Source organism: Brienomyrus brachyistius, chromosome 10, assembly GCF_023856365.1.
Source record: "Brienomyrus brachyistius isolate T26 chromosome 10, BBRACH_0.4, whole genome shotgun sequence".
Lineage (NCBI taxonomy): Eukaryota > Metazoa > Chordata > Actinopteri > Osteoglossiformes > Mormyridae > Brienomyrus > Brienomyrus brachyistius.
In genome coordinates this window covers 10,483,822-10,501,401 of record NC_064542.1, presented here as the reverse complement: position 1 = coordinate 10,501,401, position 17,580 = coordinate 10,483,822, and the positions used below count along the sequence as shown (strand labels likewise).

The following is a 17,580-nucleotide window of genomic DNA, read 5'->3' as shown; positions in this document are numbered from 1 at the left end:
AGCAAATGGTTGGTTCCTGACACACTCACTCAGAGATGCCTTCTAACTGAATCCTTTTCCAGCTACTGTATCAGTGCCAGGTTGAAGAACAGCAAGATCTGTGACTGAGGCAAAAATGTCATTTTAATCATATTTTTCATATTACACTTAACAGAAAAAAAGCCATAACTAAGCTACATCATAAGTGGACTAAATGTTTACAGATACATTAATACAATGATCCGTAACACATTTGGCAATTGAAACATTTACCGAAATCGTAAATATGCTGTAAGGTTCAGAATCACAGATGAAAAGTATTTCCAGGCTGTTGTTTTAAAATAATTCTGAACAGGCAGTACATCTAACTTTCTTTAGTGGCAATAGCTTTTGTTTACTTCACCCCACAATAGATTTGTCACTGAATACAGGTATTGTATGTAAAGGGCAAAGTACATGGCTATAGAAAGGCAAAGAGACACACCCCACTGCAGAGAGCACGCATACACACACACACGCGCGCGCACACACACCCATCTCCATGCAATAGTCCAGCCGAGAGACAATGGAAGGCGGCACGGTGTGGATGCTGAGCTGGCCGCGGTTTCCATATCATCACAAGGCTGCAACCGGAGTCTGATACACCGGAATGATCCGACCAGTGGTGCAGGAATGCACTGCCCCGCACGTCATTGTGCTGTGATCAGAGTCTGCCTCACTTCCTCAAACTCTGAGTCTTAAAAGTGAACGGCTTCACCGAGCCAAACACCTTGCGGCCGAGGTCCCGGAAGGAGCGGGAACGTGTGAGCCGCGGGGGGGGTGGGGGCGGGGGCGACAGCGACGGGGAGGAGAGGGGTGACAGCGACGGGCAGCTGCCCTCGGGACTCTGGGAACGGGACAGGTGGAAGAGGCTGGCCGTGGAGGAGAGCCGCTCGTCTTCGCCTCCGCCGGCCACAGCCAGCGGCCTGCTCTGCTCCAGGCTCAGGCCCACAGCGCTGTGACCCAGCCCGGCGCGGGCAATCTCCAGGGACGACACCCATTGCTGCCGGCGCTCCCGGGCATCACGCCGCTGAGGCCGCGCTTCCAGGAAGCCCTGGGAGCCGCAGCGGAAGAGGGACCCGGCCAGCGGGAGGCCGGAGTTCGCCTGCCCCAGGGTCTCCCCCGCCTTCTTAGCGCTGGGGGGCTCCTCAATCTGCGCCTTCCGCCTCCCACGATCCATCTCGCTGCCCCTCCACCTCTCCTTCTCCCTTCCCCCGAACAGTCCTTCCAGTCTCTTCCGGAAGCTGGCGCCCCTTTTGGCGGCCGCATCCTCCCCCGCCTCGTCCCACCGGCCGAAGCCCTCCCTGCGCACAAAGCCGGTGACCGTCGACGCCCTCACCAGCTCTCGAGAAGCATGCTTACCCCGGTAAAGCCGCTCGCCGTCGCCCCCCCTCCAAGCCCCACCTCCTGAGCACCAGCCAGCCTCCTGCCTCAGGGAGCCGCCCCGAGGACGCAGGTCTCCCTCAGGCGGGGGGCCAGCGGCACGCAGGCGGGGCAGCGACGACTGCGTCGGGGAGCTGCGCTGGAACACAGAGAGAGGGGGCGGGACGAAGAGGGCACGTGGCTGCGGCGGGGCCCGCCGCTCAGGGGGCGGGGCCTCACAGGGGGAACTGCGAGGGGAGGGAGATCTCTGGGGAGCGAGGGCTGATGGGTGGCAATCAAAGTGAGACGGGGAGTGGGTTGCGGGGACCAGGCCAAGGGCTCTGACTTCCTGGGGGGGACGGCTTTCTGGGAGGCACGGTGGGGCTGCCTGGGCAGCTGGCTGCATCTCGGGTACAGAGGCAGAGTGATACTGAAGCTGGGGGCCCCACCAAGTGCTGGGCTGCTCAGGCTGGGACTTTGGCACATCCTGCGGCAGAGCAGGGTGCAAAAAGGGCGCCGGGATCGAGATGGGGGACCGGGAGGTAGCGGCGGGTGCCGGGCAGGCCTCCTCCTGCTCGTCGCTCCTGAAGCAGTCAGCGTCCAGCTCCACCCCCTCCTCCAGGAGCCCAGCCACCACGGAACGGGGAAGGCCCGACACACGGGCGATCTCACAGACCCGCTCGGAGTCTGCGCAGATCTTGGGCGAGCTCTCACAGATGCGGGCTTGACTCGCTGCCGCCTCCTCCTGAGTGATGCCGCTCCAGTCCAGTGAACGCGAAAAGCCCTGCGTGCCGAAGCCGCGCCCCGCAATCTCCAGCGAGCCTCGATGGTTCACCGTCTGGGGACATGTCGAGATCCTCTTCCTGCCCCTCCAGGCGGATGCGGAGAACGAGGAAGATGGCGAGGGCGTTGGGGTAGGGGTGTCGTTGCCCAGATGGTCACAAGAGCTGGTCGATCCCTTCCTGTCGTTGGAATCTATGTCGAGGGTGGTGTTTACGTTCAAATTAGGATTGAGGTTCAGGTTGAGGTTGAGGTGGAGGTTCAGGTTCACTCCGTCCCCGTTCAACGACGGCAGGTTGCCCAGATTGATGGAGTTCCGGCAGCTGCTTCCACCGGAGTTACCGAACAGGGATCGCCGCTGCGTGACACCGGCGGCGCTGTGGCTGTCAAAGGAGGCCAGCGATTGGCTGGAGCCGCGGCTGGGCCCCGTGTGCCACTTCCGAGAGCCCAGCCTGGAGACGGGCTCTACCACGGACTTGGAGTGGTACCGGAGAACCAGCTTGGATATGTACTGGTCGAGTCGGGCCATGTTGGGAGGCGCTGGGTTTCGCAGTTGGACAGGAGCTTCCGGTCGGGATTGGTCGTCGGAGGTCAAATCAGGGCAGGGGTCCGGGGTTGGTGCAGGCGCTGGGGGGTCCTGGCAGGAGGTGAAGAGGGGACTCTGGAGGGCCACAGCATGTAGGGGACTAGGGTAGGGGTATACCTCTTTGGTTTTCCTGGAAACCAAGTCGGAGCAGAATTTCGGGTCCAACTGGAGTCGGGAGAGTAAAGAAGCACCGGGGATGGACTGGGATGGGTCCTCTCCCAGAGCTGAACAGAAATCAGAGAGGAACAGGAGGCCGCTGATTTCCAAATCACCTGTGTCAGGGAGGGGAGAAGAGAAAAGAGCTCAGCTGTGGTATTATTTCGCTGTCCACCATAGGTCAGTATGAGTTAGACTTCTTTAGTCTACAGTTTTGTGTCAATTGCCTCAATCACTCCATTAAAATATTCATAGAGAAAATTGTCGGCTAATTATCTGAACTGGAAAAATATCAATGCTCTTGCCTGTAGAGAATGGCCTCCTTTCTCCCTTTTCCAACACTGCCTGTGTGCTCTGACTGGGGGGCTTTTTAGCATCCTGCCACTGGGAGGCACTGTGGTCTGCAGAATGAGGTCGACAGTCCCAGGGGCAGCAGCCCCCCCTACTGCCCACACATGTGCCTACTGCCCCCTGGGCACCGTCACTGCACACGGAGCAGCAGGAGTCGGACAGGGAGCTCCCGCTGACCGAGTAGAAACCTACAGAGAGAGGGAGGGAGGGAATGGCAGAGTAGCATCGGGGGCAGGGAGAGGGGCAGACAAAAGGTTAAGAACGCAAAGGGAGGAGAGAGAGAAAGAAGAGTTAGAACTTTTGTTGCACAGTGAGTCACTCATCAACTGGAGAGGGTGTCTAAAGGCATGCTTTACTGCGACTTAGTGTCCCTGCATCTGACAGCATGCTACGGGCTCTCAGGCCAAACCGGGCACAGAACCCAGCCCCAACGGACTGCCTGCTACCTGAACTGGGCCTGGAGTCACATTCCAGCGGGTTAGCACATGAGGAGTCGGGGGTTGGGGTGGAGAGTGGCTCAGATGGCAAATCCCAGGACAAAGCTGACCAGTCCGCACTGGCCCCCATCCCATCGAGGTAGGGGAGTACTGGCTTCAAGGGAGAAGTGCCCTGGAGAATGACAAACGGGAAAAAAAACGCTTCAGCTGTTGCAGTCCAGAGTCGTCATAGCACCGATTTCTGCAGTTCTTAGTTGCCTTGGTATCCATGATGTAACAGTCTCCAAAACGGGCAGGTGACTCATCGATATACAGATACATATGCAAAACATATCATGAGTGTATGAGTAACGAAGTTCCTCGGGAGCCGATTTAGCTGTGTGCTCCGACGTCCGTCCGCATCGTCACCCAAGGTGTCCTCGAAAGCTTCAATCAGCAGAAATCCAGCCTCATTCTGTGCAGCCTGCATCCGTCCACAGTAATGAGGGACAACACAGGTGACTCATGCCATTCAAAGGAGGGGGGGGTTTAAGCAGACAGGACTGAAGGGAGAAAAAAAATAAGTGGCACAATTAAAGGGAAAGAAGGGCAGGAGGGGACCAGAGGAGATGGGGGGGGGGGTTTAACTATCTCCGCTCCACCTGTTAGAGCTTTATCCCCCTCCTCCCCCTTTCATACCAGATGGAAGATGCAGACACTGGAGGATGGGGGTAGGAGAGAGTGCTGCTGGGGGAGGGGAGGTTCTGGCCGGAGAAACAGCAGGAAGAAAAGCAAGTCAAAGACCCCTGACTCCACCGTCTTCCTCCCCCACTGATCAGCAGTCACTCTCTTTCACTTGTCGCCCACACGCCAAATTCTGCACGGAGAGATGTACCAAAAGTACACTCCACAGAGCGCGCGCTCCCAGGCGCGGACACACAAACGCGCTGAGCAGTGCGCACGCACACACACATCCGTCACCGCAGCCACTCCACCCAGTTACGTAACGCGGGCCGCATTCCTGCGATAAAACATTCATTATGCTTCATTTCATTATATGTAATGTGTTCCAGTTGCGTACCTGTGTGTTACTGCCGAGGTTTGAGTGTCTTGTGTTGATCTGAATTTGTTTACGTGCTGAAAACGAATATGACTAAAAGTACCTTGCAGGCATTCCTCAGACAAACACAGTAATTCATATCTCAAAAAATAGATTTAGTAAGTATTAGAGAAGAAGCTTTTGGAACAGACATGTTGATGGATGTGCTGTTAGCTCCAACACGAACAAGCAGCAAGATGTTTTAAGTACCTCTTTCAAGCTGGGACCGGTCTCCGAATGGGTGACTGCAACACTACGCCCAAAACTCCGAAACCGTAATGAACGATTATTGTGCCGCTTTCCCCTAAAACGGCTGCAGCTGTTCAATCCTTCTCCCACCCCACGTACTCTATTTTCGTCATAAATAAACCCATTGGTACGAAGTCACGGATACCAACCTAAAAACCACAACGATGAACAGTTCATGAAATGTGCAATTGAGAGCCAATCGATCTGAGCTAAATAAGTAAAGTTTTAGACAAGAGAACAAACTGAATTCACCAACTGTCAGGAGCTGCTTCGTGACTTCCTGCTTGCAGGCAAAGGCAGGATTACTCATTTGGAGCAGCCAGTAAACACCAAATGTACTTCGGCTGACTGTTTCCGTGAGCTTTACACTTCACAGTCAGCTCCGTTTGACTCACTACATTGCAGCTCCACATATTATGTTTGCATCCATTTCAAATGCTCATATGACAAGGGAAACCTGATTGGTCACGTTTTTAAATTGCAGGTGTCACACTGTTCAAATAAACAAGCTGTAAGTCATCGAAAAACCTGCACCTCTTTTAAAACATCACTGAATCTTTATTTTAAATATACTCATTTATAATCAGAACTAGGTTATACAACTCAACAAAAAGCTTTCAGGACTTGAGGATGTCATCAAAACTAAGGAGAAACTTCATGCATTACTCCAGGTGTCTATGCAAAGATGCAAATTATAGTAGGAGTATTAAGGAGCTTAGATCTCCATCCAAACTTCTTTAAGCTAGAATGTTATGATACAGCTTGTCAGAAAAAAGTACTAATTTGTACCTTTGAGACTATTGCTTGTCACATTGCTTGACACACCCCCCCCAAGGGTCTCCCAGTTGCACCCAGCTTTAGGTAAATGTACCTTTTAAGGTACACAAATGGACTCTGCAACATTTTTGCCCATTAGGGGTACATCTATCCATCCATTTTCCAAACCGCTTATCCTACTGGGTCGCCTATACCGGAGCCCATCCCGGAAGCAATGGGCATGAGGCAGAGAACAACCCAGGATGGGGGTCCAGCCCATCGCAGGGCACACTCACACACCATTCACTCACACACCATTCACTCACACATGCTAGGGGTACATTAACATTATTAATGTATCCCAATGGTACAAACATTGATTCTACCATTGGGGCACACATCTGTACCAGGCCTGTACCCTTTTTTATGACAGTGCCGATATTCACAGCCTCTTGCATTTCTCAGCTTGTTTTCCGTTTCAGATATGCTTCGATTCTGTTTAAAATAACAACAACAAAGAGTGTAAAAAGAACAGCCCAGGGTTCACTAGCCTCTGCAGTTCCGATGTAGTAAATAGCTGTGAGGAATAACTCGGGAAAGAACGTTAAACAAAGGCACCAAACTCAAACAGGCAGGTCCCACACAAAACCGGACAAATCGACAAAAACTGCCGACAGATGCTTATTTAGCAGCTTCCCAGAGCAGTTACACCCCAATTAGAAATACATCACACTTACAGTCAGGGAGCCACCAGGCTCTAAATAATGCAATGACATCTCTCTGGGAACTCAGTGCCATTTGGCAATGAAAGATTGTCCAAAACAGGCGACGACAGAAACTGATGCCAATGGGCAAAACATTTTCTCCCAATCACATGGTCCAGTCCCGTGTTGTGTGGTAGATGTGTTTGAAATGTATAACACGGCACTATCTGCGTGATTATCGTGGCATTTACACAGAATATAAACACTAGCCTCCCAGCTTAATGTTCTATTTGGTTCTATGACCATCCTCATATAGCCCTTTTGAGAGAACAGTTAAGTATGTAGCTAATGCCTTTGTTTGTGAATAATCATATGCAGCAGGCATAAGCCTAAATACATACATGTGGTATTAACGTGCCACAGGGGTCTAAATGTGGATGCAGTGTAAACCGGAATCAGCCACTAATTATAATGCACTTCCATCTGTCCATTTTCCTGCAATAACAATATACAAACTCCACACACATGGACCCGTTGTGGAGAATCAAACCCTGGTGTGACGTAACAGCGCTAACGACTCCGCCACCCCGATTATAATATACTTAAAACTACTAATATACAACGCAAATGCTAAATGCGTGCCTTGCAGTATTGCACAATAGCATTAATCAATCTGCTCAGTACCGTGCAAAACAGGGAACACGTGGTATGTGGTGCTGCCCGGATTATTTATCACCTCACGGGCATATTGTCAGCAAGTGCTCCAGAATTAAGCAGCTACTGCCATCCGTACACTGGAGAAGGTATGTGAACAGGGATGTACCTGTTATCTCCGGCAAAAAATATTGCAAATAGTGTCACTGCATGAATACGGATGGTTCACGATCTAAAGCTGCTTTGTAGGCAAGTTTTAAAACGCAGTTCAAAGCACCAGTGGGCAAAACATGTCTTAACCTGGGCTGCATTTCAGCAGAGAAAAACACTGTTTTGGTAAAGCAGTTTAATCATACACAGTGTTTAGGGACAGGGAGTGTGAAACGTGAGCACATGGAGATGTACGAGAAAGAAGAGTGACTGAGTGAGTGTGTGTGTGAGTGAATGTGTATATGTGTGTGTGAGAGAGAAAGTAAGTGTGAGAATGAGTGTGTGTGTGTGTATGAGTGAGAGAGAATGAGTGTGTGTATTAATGAGAGAGAGAATGAGTGTGTGTATGAGTGAGTGAGAGAGCAAGAGAATGAGTGTGTATGAGAGAGTGAGATGTAGTGATTTCTAAAATGTGCCATTAGGTTAATAGTTTTTAAAAATGGATAACTGTCAGTGGTTGAGTTATTTTGGTTAATTTAACTTGCAGCTTGTTTTGTTTGTGAATAAGACTAATGTTCTGGACTTACATGTAGCACCAAGGCCAGTTAAATCATTCTGAATTCTGACGAACATTAATAGCCTTTTTATTAGACATGGTATTTAAAAACGTAGCTTAGTTTTTTTATTTTTCTCGATGAAAACATTTAGCCAGGCACGTTTGTCCATGTACGGACAGGTTCGCTATCCCCTTTTAACAATGAATAGTTTATTTAAATTATAATCGACTTCATAAAAATCTGGTAATGCATGGATTTATGTATTTCATTATAGGCCTACATTCGTACCCTTTATGAATCTCATTTTACAAACTGCCATTGCCAACATTTATAAGGTTGTGGCTCGCATTAGAAATCATAATTTATATGCAGTTACATCAATTCAGTTCTTCAGGTAGATAATCCGCTGTTGGTTGGTCTTGCCCCATTATTTTTATATGATGAGTTATTACCCGTCTAACCTCCCAACTCAGTGATTTGTGGCGAAACGGCTGCTGTACATCACCTTACCGCTGATACTCGTCATTTACACCTGCATATCAGGCACAAGAAAGGTAGAAATACAAAATCTCAGAGATATAATTCAATATCGACAGGGGTGGTAATGTGCGGCTGTAACTCATGAGCATGGCAGCTTCATTCATGTAGGCAGGGGTGGAGCCCCGAGGCGGCCGGTTACCCTGGGGACTCTCCACTCGCTAAGTGACGTCCTTCCCCGTTTCCTCCGCTTGTTGTGTAACTGGATCTCAGGCAAATCCGCACGGCGTCGGCGTAAAGTTGCCTGGTTTCGTTATATAACTGCGGCGAAGTGCTGAGACTAGAGGTACCCTGATAAAGGCGTTAAAAAAATCCATAAACATACAGAGACTTTTTTAGCTCCTGCTTTTTATACTGCCATCTTATGACACATACACATATTCCACCTGGCCTCCACCTTTAAAAGAGAGAATCAATAGCCACACTTCTTACAGCTTTTCAAGGACAGTCCGTTTGGCGGTAGGCTATTTCTGAAGCAATTCAGAGCACATGCGTATTGCACAAAGGAACCAAAATTAAGAAAGCTGCGTTGGAGGTCTAGGGATTAAGTGCATGGAATTTACTCTAGGACCAACATTTGGCTTTTTTTTTTAGTTTTATGGCAATGCAGCACCAGACGATGGGAGTTTGCAGCGCCACGTGGACCTCAGCTCCTCCAGCTGCGAACAGCTATCAACAGCGCTGATACCAAAGGGACAACAAAGGGTACTTTAGTGATTTTACTAATGGGGACGTGTGTCGTTACAACACTGACTGATTTACGATAGCACTACACATACCACCCCCACTGAAAATATCCCATGACATAGGTACCTGCGCTATGCGCCATGGGATTTCGGAATCTGCCTTTGAATGCAAAGTTTTGACATTCCGCAACTGCTTTGAAAAATCTTACCGATGTACAATTTTAACATGAACAGCGTGTTTACCCAGGGTGTCGGCCACGTAACGCGGTTCAAATATCGGATTTCTGTAAGGCTATGTCATGGTACTTCTTATAGTCTTATAGACTATCCCCATTAAAAGTGTTACAAGATCGATGAACGGTCACATTCCACTGCACAGGCCTATAGGCTCAACATGGGACCAATAAGCCGTATTTCACAAAATGTGTGTTATATAACCTGGTATAAAATAGAACTAGTTTAGAGATCTTCGGGATTATGAAATTACGTCTGCTTGAATGAACAGGATTCAAAATCATCCAAAACACAAAAGGCCTGCATCGGTAATAAATCACTATAAACCAAGGTGTCCCGTAACTTCACTGTCATCAAAACAGTTGAAGAAGTGTCAGCTGGAGTCACACGTGTAAAAACACTGCAGCACGTCTGCTGGAAGCCTGAACAAACACCCCGATTCTTCAAAAGCCATATAAATTATAGGAAGGAATGCAACTGATACATTTTACACAATACACTATATATCCATCATCAAGGAACACCAGACTCCTTTATTTTTTCCGAAATTCCATTACCCAACAATATGTTTCGTGTGCCATATAATGAAATACATTTTGAAATCTCGCGGTGTGCAATAAAATCAAATGAAAAACAGCATTATTCCGCTTGTGGATGCGCGCATCCCTGTAAAAGATGATGTGCCGCATCGTATGCTACCCTGGGTACCCCCACTGGGTATGAATTGCTGTGAATCGGCTTTTTTCTGGCTCCCTTTTCACTTGTTTGATTGAATCAAGCGCTGGAATAATACAGAAAACGGGTGTTGAGATACGACGAGCGATCTGTTCTGCTTCATGCATTGGAAAATACTTAATGGATCTGAACTAATCACCAAGCGGACTGTCGCTTACTAGTAGCAGGTATCACGTCAGTCGTATTACATTGGGTTTATGCCCATCGGGTTGAAATCTATTTGGTATTCACGTTGCCATTGCACTGCTGCACGGCTCTGCGTCTATCTAATTCATATAAAATGCGTACAGTTGGCAGCCTTCAGTCATTAATCTGTATACCCAGTCACCGTTTACGGATCTCACTGAGCACGTCCACATGTTCCATTAGCGGACACCGCACGCCATCATTATTCCGATGCATCCTCTCACTGACCTGTTGCCTGCGGGAACTTGACACGCCATCGGCGGCCACAGCCTCGCCTGGTCCTCGCCGCCCGGAGCCGGACGTGCCGGCAGCCGCTCTCCGACCGAGCACTGCCTCCACCATCTCCCAGTGCCGGCACCGGAGGAGGTCCAGCTCCACGATGCCGGCCAAGCTCGCCTTCAGTCGCTCTCCGATCCGGACCCGTTCGCTGCCGGACCACAGCGAGGTCACGCAGCCACGGCGACCGGCCATTACGAACCAATGTCCGGGTTGAAGGTGCACCACTAAAGCCCGGTTTACGGGAACGCAAGTGCGATGGATTGGCTCCAGTAAAACATCACCCCATGAAGCATATTACACCTCAGCCACGGCGGCTGCGGTCCGTACGTTTAACCCAAATTGCCTGGTGGTAGCTGGACGCGCAAGCTATCCCTGTATTAACACTCCATCGGAATAGCCTGCCGGCTAACTTTCTGCACACTGGAGCTCCGAAGCAAACCACCACTTGTTTTTTTCTGAAACAATAAAGAGTTATTAGCACGATCTTTATTCTGCCGATCTTCTCTCTTCAGTATCGGTCAGCACTGCCATTGATATATAGCCAGATTTCTTGTATTCCCCCCCACCGAAACAGCATGGTTAGCCTCTGCTTCCTGCAGTTCTGCGCTTCCACTGCCAGGATCCAGATAACAAAGCGAGTCGCGACGTTACACATTTCGGGGGAAAGGAGTGTATTAGGGGAGGGGCAGCAGCGCTGCTGGCCGCTGTGATTGGCTGTGAAAGGTTTATTTGACATAGGACAATTTTAGACTTAAACCCATAATAAACGTGCAAAGAAATATAAAGTTTGCTTGCAACTCATAAGAGCATGAATTACCATTATAGAATTTAAATATGTGGGGAACAGTGTTAGTGCTGCAGTTGACTGATGACTTTTGAGACCGTCGGCTATTCCCTCATCACGCAGGACACCTGTCCACCTCGTGCCATTTTACACCGACCCCCCTCCCCCTAAACCCAATAAAACCTGGCTTTGATCACCAAGGAGCAGTGACGATAGCCAGTGCCTATCAGCATTACACACTCATTATCTGAGAGCACACTCCCAGGACACAAAGAAGCTTTATTACAAGAAATGGACAGCGGAGGGACACACGAAACTACATAAATAGCTTTTCAGTATCTCTGAAAATATTGCGTAATGCCGTCAACGTAAAGCGATTAATCCTACTGATCTGAATTAGTACCTGGAGTTATTTGTGAAAAGGTATTTTATTATTTTACTTTGTAGCTTGTGGTTGGTTAAAAGACTCATGCCAATTTTCTGATACAGATAAATGAAAATTCATATCTTATACCAAACTTTAAAAGACTAGCAGGTTAAATCAGAATCTAAACGTGAGCAACAGCAAGCTATTAATTTATTAGAATGTAAATAAGTAAAGTTAAATGTTTAAATTTCTCGATAAAAATGGGGTTCCTGTAAGTTATTCAGTTACATGATTTTATATGATTGTGATGAAACTGTCACGTTACTATGAGAACCAAAATCACTGGAAGGTCCTTTCTGATACATTTACGGAATTTGGCAGACAACCTTAGCCAGAGCTACTTACATAAGTGATACACCCCCCCCTCCCCAGTCTCACCCCGCATATCCTTGTCGGGGTCACGGGGAGCCGGTGTTTATCACAGCAGGTACAGGACGGGCAACATGCAATTTAAGGCACGAGACTGCTAAAATGATGCAGTATTTTTAATGTCGCATGAACCGTTGTGACCCACCAGGGGGCGCTCCAGGAGAAAACTCCTAGGTCGGCCGTTATAACTCTGCGATGTTATGAAGAAGTGAATGTATTTCCTGCTGTTATTAAAGAAGTAGCCTATAATTGAAAACCCTCCATTCATTTTTTTCTCATCCGCTTCACAAACTCAAGCATACAATGTAAAGAGAGGATTGTTATCTTGACACGTATTAAGTATTAGTAATGTGTAAAGCAGGGGGTTAGCTTCTGGCCCCCCTGACAAAATGTCACCTCCTTCCCCACTTCAGAGAGGAATTTGGGGCCCTCTGTAAAATGTTGGGCCCCCGAATCTAACAGGGTATCCATGCCTGTCCAGCACCCCTGGTGTAAAGTATATCGAGTCTTAAGTGATGCTCTCTTCTGAAAGTAAAATGAAGAACAATTAAATTAGAAGAGGAACTAATTACACTTTTCAGAAATACACACTAACAGTCATTAACCAGAGGTCATTTGGTTAATTTTTTTTTTATTTCCGCGGTAGTGTTTCCTAATGAACAACACTACGACAACGCAGGCCTACCGCAAAGCTACCCCAAACCACGTGAGAGACTGAATTTTAAAAAATTGATCCTGAAATATTCACTTTCATCCGGCATCATGTTTCATTAGACTTTTATAATGATTTAATGATTTTACTTTGGCACAATCCTCAAAAAATCATAATGATCATTAAAGAGGTGATGTTCAATAACATGGTTGATGTTATATGTTTTAAAGTCTCAATATTCTGACCTGCGATCATTCTATCTTAAGTGTGATGTCCATTAATAACTCGTATTTCTGAAAATGATATAATGTGATTAATTAGGAATTTATGTATACTTATTTTTCACCTAACGACGGTCTTGATTTTACAGGCACGCTGACTCGGGCCTCCTTATTTTCACACCCCCACCTCCCCAAAAAGGCTGCCCTATAAATGGGAGCCGTACAACTTCAGACTTCCACCCGAAGGAGCGCCAAGTCACCAACGGGGAAACACTGTTTCGCCCCCCTTCCAAAGGCTAGTCATACTGTATCACTTCATTGATTCTGACACTTTACCGCAAGTAAACATGGCTCCCTTCGAGAAGTCACAAGAAGTGAAACCCTTCAAACAGAGGAAATGCCTCGGTAAGTGTCCACTTCAAACCAGCGATGTCTGTTTGCCGAATGCGGACACTGCTCGCGTCCCCGACCACGGTCTGCGTTGTACGATGCTTACGTGACCTGCAGCTGACTCTGTAATAATGCGCTTGATGTAGAGCTCATCAGCGGCGTTGATGTGGTGACAGGCACAAATAACTGCCTTTATGAGGATAACTTAATGGGCATTATATTAATTTAACTGAATTTAATTAACATTTCCTTTAATTAAGATTTTGGTGTTTCTTTTAGCTACAAGAAAGGATGAGGTGTGCAGTATTCGCTCCAAATTCCCAAACAAATTACCCGTACGTTTACTTAATTCATTTTCCTTCTTTCTGTCATTTATTGCCAATCTACAGCTTATTGATTCATCTTGCTTATTTACTATACATTGGGTATAATCTTAAAATGCGCAACATAAAAAAATACGCATGCAACAAGTAAACGGAGTTGTAATTTATTTTTATGCGTATTTATTTTGCGGTATGTAATTGTGCACTTTCGTGTTCTCCATTCAGGTTATTGTGGAGCGGTATGTTCGTGAGAAGCACCTTCCACTGCTGGATAAAACCAAATTTCTTGTTCCATTTGAACTCACCATGGGTCAGTTCCTCAGTTTGCTCAGGTACGGCAACTGCGCTCCTGTAACATGCATGTCAATGCACGTGCCAGCGATTTCCCTTAATGTGAGTTACACATCTCTGTTGCCTCATCTTTCACTTCATCTATTTAAGCATTTTCATCCTCATCACTTGGTTGGCTAATAACATCTGTTTGTTCCCTCTTTTGATTAACAATTCCGTGCTCATGTTCCTCTCGTTTAGAGTTATAAAAATGGTGCCTCAGAATTCAGATATTTATTTTATGCATTTTATTGCAAACGAGTTGCAGAGTTATGAACATCTTTTAAAAATAAATAATGTTTTGTTTTATTTTATAGGTGCTGGGTGGTGACTGTAGATCAGTAGTCCTTAGCAGGCTTCTCAGGTACTCGACCTAATCTAATCTCCTTTTCCTACAGGAGTAAAGTAGACCTAGGGCCCACACAGACTCTGTACCTGATGGTGTCAGACCACAGCATGTCCTGCATGTCTGCCAGCATGGGGGAGATCTACACCCAGTACAGGGACCCCGACGGCTTCCTCTACTTAACCTACGCGTCCCAGGACATGTTCGGAGGAGGGGCAGCATCGGCGCCTCCCTGCTGACACTTTATGAAATGATCCAGCCTCAAGCACAGGGAGTAAACATGTGATGTGGATCTGTCCCGCCGCTCTGAGTCGCCAACAGGGCTGTGTTCCTAAATGCTACGCAGACGAGGACGATGTGTGGACGGCTCACGTGGTCTGCAGGACACTGTGCCTGAATCCTGTTAAACTGCATGCAGAAATCCAACTTCACTCTGGCTCTGGTTCAGTCAGCCATTCCTCAGTAATTATAAAGGTTTTTTCTGTACATTATAAAGTTTTGGGCACTCATCGTATTGCTGTCCAGCCAGATGTCATATTTATAGGTATTTAAAAATGCAAATAAATATTTTGACCTTTTAAGAACCTGTTTTTGTTGTCCTTAATATCTTTCAAGGGCCGTTTTCAAGAGAGTGTAACTATAGAATTCCACGCATCATCACACAGAAAAATAAGAAAAGTGAAACGACAGGAGTAGCCATTAAACTGCTCGTTATTAAATCAGCAGAGTCATCGTAGTATGGCACCCTACTGATGGAAATCAGAATATATAATCCAGGTACTCTGTACACGGTGCCTGAAAGGGTATTGGTCAGATCTGCAGGCCCTACCTCCACTTTTTGGGGGTGGAGTTGCCTCTTTCCCCCCATGTCATGCAGGTTCCCTGCAAGTACTCTGGGTTTTAGTCTAAAGACATGTAGCTAGGCTAATTGGTGCATGTAAATCGACCGTAGTATATGAGTAGGTGTATGGCCGGTATTCTGTATACATGCACCCTATATAAGCCTTATTTGACTCATACCTCCAGGGCTGTGGGTTTAAATCCCAGCTTTGCCCTCTATATGGACTTTACATGCTCTCTCCTCATTGTATGGGTTTCCCCAAGTGCCATGTTCTGCAGTCCAAAGACTTAGAGCATTTCTCAATAGTAAGAGCACAAAGGTCTTGGCAAGAGCGGTCTTGATGACTTGCCTCTTAAGAAGGAACTTGGGAAGCAATGATTCATAGGATTGTTCTCGTAGAGGATGCAACTGATGCTGTGCATTAACAGCATCCAGGGATTTTTACCATCCTCTGTACTTCTCCTCTTAGTGTTGGAACTGGTCTCCAACAATGGTGGATGATGTAAAACGGGTCCATGAGAGCAGAAGTGCGGTCAGGTATGCATATTGTGAAACATCCTTACAGTTTGGCGATTTGGCCCCTCTAAATTGCCCATAGTATTTGATTTTGATATACATTTAGGGTCGTCTTCTTGAAAAGTCCATCTATGGTCCACTTTTGACCTCTGGGGGCACCACTCCAACCAACCTGCTTTAGGATAAAATTTCCTGTTACTTAATGGAATTTATTGTAACATTTGTAACATATTGTAACATAGGTGCCCCTGGACTACTCTCGGCAAAACAGGCCAAAGCATCAATGATCTATAAACTGACTTCATATCCTATTCACAGAAAAACAGTAAAGATTTGCTACATTTTATAGTCAGTACAGCTATGGTTATGGATATATGAGGAGTAAATGTACTATGGGATACGTAAATTTTCAGTTATATGTATATGTGCAGCAGCCTACATTTATATGGTCATTGACTGGATCATTTATCGCACATGCAGGGCCTTTTCTTTACACTTTATCACCTGGAAATATTGAGGTTCCCTCGGACCTGGCTGTCACTGGACCATGGTTAAAAGTCTACAAATCACATGATCGAAGACATTCTGGAAAGCCAATGAAATGGCAGCTGCAAGAAGACATGCAAATCAGCCAGCTCCTTACACACACACAGTAGTGTAATCATATCTTTTTGGGGACCGCTCATTCATTTCTATAGGAAAAATGCTAATGCTAACGATGACAACCTTAACCCCTACCAAGCCCAAACGATAACCATAAGTAATCAACCAAAATACAAGAGTTTTTGCATTTTTAGTTTTTTCATTGCGGTCACGGATTTTTATAAAATAGAGTTTTCCTTTATGGGGACCAGGACCAGGAAACTGGTTCCCATAAGGTAAAAAAATGGGTATTCATCATGTTATGGGGACATTTGGTCCCCACAAGGTAAGGTATACCTGGACCACACATACATACACACACACTGAGAGCCCCTGTCCTTTCGTGCACACTGGGTCTAACACCACCCTGTCACATACGGCATGCCCGTCTGCCTTGCTGTGTCACATGACACCCCTACTCCACGGCACACCAGGTTAGTGTGTCAGGCAGGTGGGCAGGGCTGTTTCTGGCTGTGTGGCCTGAGTATAGCTCATGGGGTGGGGGGGGGAGGGGTTATAGATAGCACAGGACACGGGCTCCCTCTCACTTCACACTCATCCGCTGATTCCAGCACCAAGACTCTGTATTCTTTAGCTTGACTGCAGCGTTTGATGGGGGTGAGCGAAGACTGGATGAGTCCGGCTTTACGACTGTGCAAGAACACGGCAAAGAGAGAGGACTTTTACTGAGCTAAGGGCTAAAGTGAGCACTGGGTATGGAATAAGCATCACAGTCGCCTGCAGTGATGAGCTGTCGTCAGGTGTGTATGGCGGCACCTAAAAAAACACAGTTATTAATATCTGGGGATGCGTTTGGCCACAGCGCAGCTGCCAATCAAAGCCATTTAAATTAACATAAAAGTGAGAAGAAACTTTGCTGTATGTGACTTGTGAGGTGACAGAGCACCTATTTAAACAGAGGTGTGCCTGCCCACCCCAAGCAGACACCCACCTCTGCAGTGGAGAACACGCTCAGTCATATGCCGACCGTCCAGCTCACTGCTTATAATTCAGCATAAGCATATTTTAAAAGAACAAACTGTGATACACAGAAGGATTAGACGAAAACAGAACTTCAATGGTCTGAACAGGCGGCTTCCTGCTAATTAATGGATCTCAGTAGTGATTCATTGTATATTCCGTTAACTACTTTATGTACCAACTCATATACTTAGCTGTTAATATGATTGTGTTTAGAGTCTGACAATCATTACTAGGTATCTTAAGACATATATTGTAGTTCA

General features: G+C 47.0%; 2 protein-coding genes across 3 annotated transcripts; one reads left to right on the top strand and one right to left on the bottom strand.

The window, feature by feature from the left end:
* Positions 1-105: 105 nt before the first annotated feature.
* Positions 106-11,136, bottom strand: si:ch211-168f7.5 (uncharacterized). 2 transcript variants are annotated; one of them, XM_049029193.1, is made up of 4 exons: positions 10,445-11,136; positions 3,700-3,862; positions 3,208-3,441; positions 106-3,018 (listed from the first exon to the last, which is right to left on the bottom strand). In XM_049029193.1, the coding sequence occupies exons 1-4, from the start codon at positions 10,685-10,687 to the stop codon at positions 695-697; spliced, it is 2,964 nt and encodes a 987-aa protein (XP_048885150.1). In that variant the 5' UTR covers positions 10,688-11,136; the 3' UTR covers positions 106-694. The 2 variants fall into 2 exon arrangements, with proteins under 2 accessions (XP_048885150.1, XP_048885151.1); XM_049029194.1 differs by lacking the exon at positions 10,445-11,136 and adding an exon at positions 5,167-10,430.
* A 2,062-nt stretch (positions 11,137-13,198) lies between these two features.
* Positions 13,199-14,855, top strand: map1lc3cl (microtubule-associated protein 1 light chain 3 gamma, like). Its single transcript, XM_049029218.1, has 4 exons — positions 13,199-13,353; positions 13,618-13,673; positions 13,887-13,993; positions 14,390-14,855. The coding sequence occupies exons 1-4, from the start codon at positions 13,296-13,298 to the stop codon at positions 14,574-14,576; spliced, it is 408 nt and encodes a 135-aa protein (XP_048885175.1). The 5' UTR covers positions 13,199-13,295; the 3' UTR covers positions 14,577-14,855.
* Positions 14,856-17,580: the final 2,725 nt, after the last annotated feature.